This window comes from Nicotiana tabacum, chromosome 24 (assembly GCF_000715075.1).
Source record: "Nicotiana tabacum cultivar K326 chromosome 24, ASM71507v2, whole genome shotgun sequence".
Taxonomy (NCBI): domain Eukaryota; kingdom Viridiplantae; phylum Streptophyta; class Magnoliopsida; order Solanales; family Solanaceae; genus Nicotiana; species Nicotiana tabacum.
This window is the reverse complement of record NC_134103.1, coordinates 108,975,731-108,986,073: the sequence shown is the minus strand read 5'-3', so window position 1 is coordinate 108,986,073 and position 10,343 is coordinate 108,975,731. Positions and strand designations below refer to the sequence as shown.

The window sequence follows — 10,343 nt, the reverse complement described above, 5'->3', positions numbered from 1 at the left end:
AGACTGTTAGAGGTGGAGGTCAGACAGTTAGAGGTGGAGGCCAGCCAATTATGGCCTGTCCTAGAGATGTAGTTCAGAATAGTGGGGCTCAGCCCCAATTTTATGCTTTTCCAGCTAGGCATGAGGCCGAGTCATCCGATGTCGTGATCACAGATCATGTCTATCGTTCGTGTGTGGTTACTATTGGGAGTCTTGAGACTAGCGTGGATCTTCTACTTCTTGATATGGTAGATTTTGATGTCATCTTGGGTATGGATTGGCTGTCACCTTATCATGCTATATTGGATTGTCACGCCAAGACGGCGACCTTATCTATGCCAGGGTTACCTCGAATAGAGTGGAAAAGTACTCCTGGCCATTACACCGGTAGGGTTATCTCTTACGTGAAAGCTCGATGTATGGTCGAGAACGGGTGTCTCGCTTATTTGGCCTATTTTCGTAATCCCAGCGCGGAAGTTCCTTCTATGGATTTAGTTCCAGTTTTCCGTGAGTTTTCAAATGTATTTCCTGCATATTTTCCAAGCATGCCACCCGATAGAGATATTGACTTCTGTATCAATTTGGCTCCGGGCACCCAACCCATTTCTATTCCACCATACTGTATGGCTTCGTCGAAGCTAAAGGAATTGAAGGAGAAGTTACAAGACTTACTTCGGAGAAGTCATCCGTACCTATCTGAGACTCCAAGTATGATTCTAGACCCGTTCGAGGACGAATATTTATTTAATAGGGGGAGAATATAACGACTCGGCCAATCATTTTGTGTATTGTAGCCTCATTCACCTTATTTATCGCTTCCTCTATATTCATTCGCAGTTATGTGACTTTTCGGGTTGGTTGCATTGGCTTCAGGGAGATTTTGGAGTGAATTGGGACACTTAGTCCCAAGGTTGGAAGCTTAAGTTGAAAGAGTTGATCGGAATTTGACTTTTGTGTAAACGCCTCCGAAGTAGAGTTTTGATAGTTTCGATAGCTTCGAATGGTGATTTTTGACTTAGGCGTGTGTCCGGATTAGGATTTGGAGGCCCGTAGGTTGATTAGGTACATTTTGGCGAAAGTTGGAAAGTTGAAGGTTTGGAAGGTTAAGGGTTTGTCCGAGAGTTGACTTTGTTGATATCGGGTTCAGAGTTTTGGTCCAGAAGTTGGAATAGGTCCATTATTTGATTGTTAAATTGTGTGCAAGATTTGAGGTCAATCAGAGTTGGTTTGGTATGATTCGGCATTAGTTTTAGAAGTTGGAAATTCATTAGTTTCATTAGTCTTGAATTAGGGTGCGATCTATGATTTTGATGTTTTTAACGTGTTTTCAGGCTTCGACTAAGTTCGTGTTGTTATTTAGGACTTGTTGGTATATTTAGTAGAGCTTCCGGGGGCTTCGGGTGAGTTTCGGATGGTTAACATATCGATATTTGGCTTAGAGTATTGCTGAAGGCTTTTGGATTGCTGGTGTAATCGCACCTACGGTGGGCTTGGCTGCAGATGCAACGCCGCAGGTACGGCTCCAGATATGAAGAAGCGGAGTTGGGACTAGCTTAGGGAATTTTGCAGGTGCGTGCAAAGTTCCGCAGAAGCGAATGCGCTTCTGCGAGGGAAGTTCCATAGTTACACCTAATTTTCATGAATCTAAGTTAGAATTTGGGGACTTTTGGACTATCTTGTTGGAGAGTGAAATTTGAGGATTTAAAGATTGATTTATGATTGGAATTGGATGATTTTGGTATGGTTGGACTCATAATTGAATAGGTGTTCAGAAGTTGTGAATTTTTTCGTGTTCCGACGTGTAGGCCCGGGATTGAATTTTTGATTTTAGTTAAAGATCTTAGCTTTGTCTTTTGGAATCACTTCCTATGGATTTTATTGATAGTATTACATTATTGTGGCTAGATTCGAGTCTTCCGGAGATTGATACACATAGGAAGGGCTTGTTAGGAGTAGTTTTGCTTACTTGAGGTAAGTATCTTATCTAAACTTGGTTAAGGCACTAGTTGCATGAATTATTTGTGATAGCTACATGTTATGGGTGTACACATGTGTGGGGTTTGAGCCCATGTGCTAAACCGGGGTACTTATCCATGCTCGGGTTGTGCTTATGCTATGATATGCCTAGAATTGACTGCTAAGCTTTAAGCTATGATATTTCTAATATTTGTGACATTGTTGTGAACTATTTGAGCAACAATTGAGGTTGCATATAGACTAAATCTCTAAATGAACTTTATAATTGTTATCTCTGTGATGAAATAGCTGGTTTGAGCTATGATAGCACATTATGCATATGCCTACACTTTAGCATGTCACTTATACCAGTCCAGGAGCATGCAATCTGTTATTCATTCATCATATACATGTATTCTTGCATATTTGAATTTATGTGTGATATGATTTGGACTGTATGTCTGCAATCACGTTGAGCGGATTAGGTTGTTATACCTATGACCACACTGGGTGGATTGTACTGTTATGCATGTGAACATGCCGGGCGGATTATGATATTGAGCCCTTGATCACGCCGGGAAGGTAGCACGTTGAATTGGACGTGCTTGCGTGTGGATACAGATCCATCCCCCTAGGGTCACCCTCTCATGTTATAATTTTACCTACCTATACTATAATAAAAACCTATTTATCATATTTATTTAGGTTCCTTATTAATTTCTTTGTATATCTTAATTTACTAGTTATATACAAAATCATAAAAAAGAAGAAATTCAAAATCCCTTAAATCTAGCCTATCAGTTACATGACACCCAACCCCCATTTTCAATAATCCCCCTATATTTAACATTCTTTCCTTTTCCAAAGGATTACAAAAACATCTTCTTTCTTTCTTAACAATTGCCCAAAATTGTTCTTACCCACAGTAAGAAATTTCGTTTACCCACTATTATCCAAAATCTTGCTTACCCACGGTTATCCCCCCAAAAATGCAGATTCATTTCCTCTTCCAAAACTTTTGAAATTCAATTTCTCTCTTTTTTACTAATCACCCAAAATCTCTATTTCTTATTGTTACAATGCAGACAAAAATTGGAATATTAATTGCTTTAGAATCAAGTTGTGGGTAAATTTTGAATCTTGTTTTCTTCTTTCTAAATTTTTTATTATATTTGACTTGTATATGATACATCACTACCCAAAACAATACTCGATACAGTATTAATACAATTATAATACGATTGTATTAGATTTTGAGTGTGGAGTTGTGATTGAAATTTGAAGAACATGAAGATCATAATTGTATCATAATTTTTCAGAAATGTATCGCGGTTGTATTATAATTGTATACGTATCATAATTATTGCAGGAATTGTATTACAAATGTATGATAATTGTATATTATGATACAAGTATGATACATTTATATTTTAGGCATTGATGTATCTGATACAATTTAAATACAATTATGAATACAGTTATTATACAATTATCATCCAATTTCTGAATATTTTTTAATAATATGAAGTTGTCAGAAATAGTGGGAAGAGAGAAAATGGAGATTATGGGCGTAAATTAAGGGATTTTGATGTAAAAAAAAAATGAAAAAAGAGAAGAAAAAAAAAGAAATAATATAACTGAATCTCTTAACTGAAAGTACTAATAATAGGGTAACAGCCTTTTAAAAAAATATATAGAAATTGTAAGAGAAGCCTAGATACTTGTTAAAAACGGCAAAACATAAATAACTTTCTAACGTAATATAGTTACCTAAAAATTCCATATTCTTTCCTGCTGGGTTATTGAGAAAAGGCCCAAGAAAAGAAAGAAAACACAGGGAAGAGGGTTTATGACATTTCCACAGTGAAAGCTTCAGGGTTTTAGCACAGCAAAGCAGAGAAGAAGAGAGAGAGATGGGGGGAGTGAGAAAAGGATGGTTGGGGCAAATGGGTTTCAACAAAGGTGGAGGAAACATCAATTGGTTCCCGGGGCACATGGCTGCGGCTACCCGTGCTATTCGCCAACGCCTCAAACTCTCTGACCTTGTTATTGAAGTCCGTGATGCCCGTGTATGTTAATACAAGAACTATATATATTAATTTTCCTTTTGTTGATAATGTATAGTACATGTTTTGGTGCGTAATTTGATGTTCTTGGTCCAATTATTTTTGTGGGGTGTGTGTGTGTGTGCAGATACCATTGTCTTCGGCGAACGAAGACTTGCAGCCAATGCTTTCTGGAAAAAGGCGAGTCATAGCCCTCAATAAACAAGATTTGGCCAACCGCAACCTCATGCATGTATCTATTTTTTCTATCTCTTTTCTTCCTTCTACTAAATCCTATTCCCTCCATTTCAATTTAGACGATTTTTAATTTAGACGATGTAGTTTGACTCTTGGCATAAAATTTAAGAAAAAAAGAGAAAGACTTTTGAAACGTGTAATCCTAAAAGCTTTATGGGGCACATTTGCGAGTGTGGCTATCAGAACTTCTCATTAAGGTTAAAGTGGATAAAACGAAAAGTTTAAAGTTAAATTGTTTCTAAATATAGAAATGTGTCATTCTTTTTTAAACGGACTAATAAGGAAAGTGTGTCATTTAAATTGAAACAGAGAAGAGTACTACTTATTCCTTTTCAAAGTTTGGGTCTTTTTGTCCTTTTTGGAGCTTTTAGAGAGCTTAGTAGACTATATTGATTATTCATTTTCTGTAAAATCATGTTCCTTGTACCTTTCTAAAATGCGTATGGTGGTTAAGGTAAATTGTCTTTATGAAATTCAAAGACAGTGCAGCATTTGCTACTTATTTACTGAGGGTCTAGCAAGAATAAATAGAACCTTAACAAACCATCCTAAAGTTGCATCTATTGATCATATATGTATTAACATGTGCTTTCTGTTAGCGAATGCAATAGAAATTTTATTTTACCGTATGATATACTCTTGCTAGCACATGGCAAAGACAACGCAGTTACTTATCTCTTTGGCATTTTATGTTTTCTCTAACAATGCTCTAGTTGTACTAAGAATCTCAAAGCTGTGTAGTCTCCCAAGCTGTGTTACTAGTTAGTTCTTTCAATTGTATTGTCACTAACATTAAATATTTCGACAATCGCTATTAAAATGCGGTTTATTTTGACATTATTTTTTTATATCGACTTCAAAAGTTTGGCTTCTTTGAGGGAATACTTTTTGGGAATTATATGAACCTAAAACTTCTTGCTGTTGGCTTTTCAAATTTTAGTTTGTGAGACTTCTGTTTCATTCCATGCAGGGGTGGATTAATTATTTTAATTCATGTAAACAAGAGTGTCTCCCAATAAATGCACACAGTAGAAGTTCTGTACAAAAGGTTAGTCATCCTTTTCTCCATGCTGTGTTTTTACTGAAAACTCGTGATTCATAGCTTGGTATTTGTACACATGTCAATGATGCAATCACATTTTTAACTCTTTCTCTTCACAATAATACTTTGCAAATTGCAATGCATAGTTGAATTTTTCTCTTATTAGTATATTAGTATATCTAGCGAAATTTCTTAAGCATGCTTTACATGTTAAATAGAAAATGAATCGGGATTGTCAAGCACGACGTTCATAACGAAAAAGATTTATGACTCACCCACATGCGAGCGGTCTTCATTATAGTAGTTGTGTTAACATATATTCATGCAACTGAAAAACCAAAATCTCAACTCTTTATACCCAAAAAGATGCCAAGTACTGTTGAACTTAATTAGTTGTACATTGTTCATGAAGGATCGTCGGGCAAAATTGCACCTCCTGTTAAATTATGAACCAGATACAGTAGAAGAAATTGGAGAGCTTTCTTCACCTACGTGTAATCTGATACGTTTTATTCTTGATTGCATTGTTTGATCGTGCTACTTCTTTTGTAATAAGAACCTTAAAGTTCCCAATTGTAAAAAAGTAATCATGGGAAAGTACAAACTGAAACAACAAAAGTAAGAATGAAAACTACGAAGATAGGTAATACCCTGATTAAAGAGTCCTAGTTGACGTTTGACACATGAACAAATGGAGGTCAGTTCTTGTGCTTGAAACTGTGCTTTTAAACAACATATGTTCCATTCAAACATCTAGCTAATTGGATCTTGGATCAAGGAATTTGAAATTTCTTATAGGTTGCCAGTTTGCATATCTTCTGAGAGTTTCTAACCTAAATCTCTATGATTCATATTCCAAAGCTTCTTGATCTGGTCGAGTTCAAACTGAAGGAGGTTATGACAAGGGAACCTACTCTTCTTGTCTTGGTGTTGGGTGTTCCGAATGTTGGCAAATCAGCTTTAATCAACTCCATCCATCAAATTGCATTATCTCGATTTCCAGGTGAGGATTGTTTTTGTTGACAATTCTTTTGAGTGTTGTTATAGGAAGCTGATAGTGGCTATGTTATCGAGTGTACTGTCTACCGATGGTTATGATCTTAGTGCAGGAGAAGATGAAGAAGGCTAGAGTGGGGCCTTTGCCTGGTGTAACTCAAGATATTGCTGGATTCAAGGTTAGAAATATTCAACAACATAGAGGGTCAGATTATGCTGTTGCTTGTTCCTTAATGGCTAAAGTTGATTGCTCCCATGTTCTACAAACACGAGCTGGCTCGGACTCCACTGTTATATTAAGAAAAAAAAACAAAAAGAAACGCGTTTGTGGGAGTATATTCATATATTAGACACTAAAGTCGCTAGTCTAGCAGGAAAACCAGTTGCCTTCTCTGAGATTCAGATTGCATTCGTATGTATTAAGTATTGTTCTGTTGATTCAGTCTTTATTTTTATCTCTTTTTTAAAAGAAAGATTCAGTAGTGACTTTTAATCAACTGAAAGAAGTGGAAGACTAAATATGTGGTGACAAGAGTTAATTTATTCGAAAACTTCTTGTTAACTGTTGAACGCATAGCATTCTCAGTTTTCCTGAATGATTATTTGAATTTCCCATGTCTATCTCCATACTTCCATGAGGTCCCGGGACTTTACAGAATATCATGATTATTTTAACTTAGCATCATTTTTTATTGGTTGCTGTTTTGTTGGTTATTCTTACTGATGCTAAAATGCTATTGCATACAGATTGCACATCGACCTAGCGTATATGTGTTGGACACTCCAGGAGTGTTGGTTCCCAGTATCCCAGATATAGAAACCGGGCTAAAGCTGGCTCTTGCAGGTACGTACCTATTTGAACTGTAGATTATAAAATTGTCTTCAAAGTTCTCTTATCCTACTGAGAATCTTGGATTTGTGATTATGTTTAGTATTCAAGGCCTGCAAATGGTCAATTCTGAAAAGACTAGTCGCCTATGGCAAAGAGCTGGCCGCTACATAGAGAGATCCATATGCCTGCCAGGAGCTATTTTCTCGGTTCTTGTGCCCTAAGAGGAAGGCCGTTTCCTAACAAATCATATTTTCATAACTTGTAACTAATTTTGTTGCAGTACTTGATAGGCATGATTATTGTCCTTTCTAGCCTGCATAATCACTTCCCTTCCCACCATCTCTATAGCTCCAAAGCACGAGTAAAGGAAACAAATGATTACATGAAGTTAGTTTTTGGCGTTTACATTTCTCAGTCAGATACACTAGAAAAACTCCAGTTATTAGTTGGTCCATTCACTTTTCTACGTTTATTAACCTGAAATTTTTCTTGTATCAATTCTAAAGTTATGTTACAACCCCAAAAAATTCCCAAGTACTATCGCTTGTCAAATTGCATAAATACATCAATTACGAACTAATATCCAGTTCAAGGTGGGAGAAAGAGGTTTGCGATACAAAGTTCTGCAGGTCACCAAATTGAAGCAGTATCCATGACAATATTGTAGTAATTTATTCCGGTCTAATATTAATTGCAATTCATATTTAATGTATAATGCTTATGCAGGGTCCGTGAAAGATTCTGTAGTTGGTGAAGAGCGAATTGCTCAATACTTATTAGCAGTGTTAAACACTCGAGGAACTCCTCTTCATTGGAAGCACTTGGTTAGCAGGGAAAGTGAGGACCTTCACCTTGAGTTGGACAAGAAACCTGAATCTAATATCAAAGATCTTCAAAATAAGAGCAAGAAGCCCATAAACAAATCTGATGTCTACCGCGTTCAGGTGAAAAATAATTTTAGAATTTGGTTTTCTTAACAACTCTACTGTATTTCCATACCTCTTAATGTGAAAAACAAACTCAATTAACTATGCTGATTAGCCTAGTAAAAGCTTTTCGTTCTCAATCTGCACTAGTTTTGTTTTTATTTTTTGCTTATTTCTGGTTGCCATTGTTTTTACGTGGGTCCTTTCTATGCGTACAGGATATGATTAGTGAAGTCCAACGCACACTTTACATCACACACTCGGAGTTCAATGGTAGTTTGGAAGATGAATGCGACCTAGAAACTCTAATAGACCACCAGTTTGAAGCGTTGCAGAAGGCTCTAAAGATACCTCATAAGGCTTCAGAGGCTCGGATAATGGTATCAAAGAAATTCCTTACGTTATTTAGAACAGGGAAACTAGGTTCTTTTATCCTGGACGACGTTCCTGATGCATCTGACTCTGTATCTTGAATCATTCTTTCAAATTTATCATCAGTAACTAAGAGCAAAAGTCTGTACCATAGTGTATTATCAATTTCTTTTCTTCTTTTCCGACGTATTATCAATTGTCTTGATTATCTTGTTCCTATACCGCGGTCTAGTTATCCATTTTCTTGAATAATTCCCCTGTATTGCTAACTCAAGTTAATGAATTTTGTATGCTCAAGTTAATGAATTTTGTTTAGTGACCCTTTTTAGAAAATGGCATCGGGCATGCATTGCTGCAACAGTTTTGGTTCAATTTGTTGGTTATAAATTTTGATGATAGTTATTTAATTGATGTGGAGGTCGAGTATTAGGGTTGTAGGTTAGGAGGTAGTTGAGTCTTGCCTTAGTTCGTACCTTTGTGAGGCTAGTTTAGAAGGGTTTTTGTCTGAGACAGCTAGTGGTAATGTTGTGTCTTACTACTCTTTCGTTTTTCATAGTGCCGGGTCTATTTACTGGCTATCGCTTTTGCTTTGCATCTATTTTCTGGTTTTCATGATGTTATTTTTTCTTATGGTATCTGTTTGTGGTACTGATATTGTTTCTTTTCGTCTTCTTGAGCCGAGGGTCTTTCGGAAACAACCTCTTTACTCCTCGGGTAAGGGTAAGGTCTGTGTACACACTACTCTCCCTAAACCTCACTAGTGGGATTTTATTGGGTCGTTGTTGTTTGTTTGTTTGTTTGTTTAATGTAATGTGAACCCAATAATTGTCTAGTTTGATGATTGATTAATTAGTGATATCCAAAACTCAATAGAAATACACATGCCATCTCAGAATTAGTTGATCACGAAGAACTAGCACTGTATAGCACAAAGCCATAAATACACCGGATCATGAGATATTGCATTTGTAGCTTTTCTTTAGCTCATTCTGTACATGGTGTGAGCACCTAATTTTTGAAAAAGAAGCGGCTCTTTCTTCTTCAATCACACAAAATCTAAGCCTAAAACTACCATGAAAGCTGGCCAAAACCAGCAGTGAAACTTCCTCCATCATTAACACCCTAAGACAATCCTGAACAGCCCCTGTTTCTACCACTAAAACACGGTGAAAACCAGCTCTAAAACAGCTGCATTGCTGCTGCCGAATAGCCACCAAACAGTCTAGAAATAGCTTAAGAAACGCAACAAAAAACCGCACTAATACCTCAGCGAAAATCAGCCGAATACTCCAGCTCAAACCTGCCCCAAAACACTTCATAAACATCACAAAATCCAGCCACGAAACACACCCCGGAAACAACTCCAAAAAGACACCAAAACAGTTGTAACTCCACAAGTTCGTCGATACTGCTTCAACTGTACAACCACCGTGAAAACCAGCTCACAAACACCTTAAATCACCATAAACAGCCACCTTTCCCCCCCCCCCCCCGAAAATCGGCAGCGAACCATTGCTCCAAAAAACCGCCTTGAACCATCGCGAAACAACCACAAAACATAGTGCGAGGTTCCCATGTAGAGGTCGATTAGGGTGTCAAGTCGTTGGTTTTCCGTTCAAGATCCGTTGGGGGTCTATCTCGCTATTTTTCCCCTGTACTGGAAGGTTTCAGATTCTTCAATATAAAAGGTCCAGTTACTTCTTTCACGGCATTACTCCATTTCTCTTTATATATTCAAACATTATTTGATTGAGTTCGTTGGTGCATTATTGCTTCATTTTCATGAATTAGAGCAATGATTATTATTAGTAGTAGTAGTATGTTTGTTTAACGGGAGCTTAAGAAGCATGGAAAGTGAACAAGTGAACTGGATGTATTGAATTGCTGAATGCAAAAGTTGGATGGTTTGGTTATTCCTTAGAATTAGGCTTTTCTTT

General features: G+C 37.0%; 1 protein-coding gene across 1 annotated transcript; it reads left to right on the top strand.

Moving 5' to 3' along the window:
• Positions 1-3,723: 3,723 nt before the first annotated feature.
• Positions 3,724-8,625, top strand: LOC107813547 (short integuments 2, mitochondrial-like). The gene is made up of 8 exons (XM_016638832.2): positions 3,724-4,004; positions 4,129-4,233; positions 5,209-5,286; positions 6,142-6,283; positions 6,385-6,455; positions 7,024-7,120; positions 7,835-8,052; positions 8,253-8,625. The coding sequence occupies exons 1-8, from the start codon at positions 3,849-3,851 to the stop codon at positions 8,505-8,507; spliced, it is 1,122 nt and encodes a 373-aa protein (XP_016494318.1). The 5' UTR covers positions 3,724-3,848; the 3' UTR covers positions 8,508-8,625.
• The last annotated feature ends 1,718 nt before the right edge of the window (positions 8,626-10,343 follow it).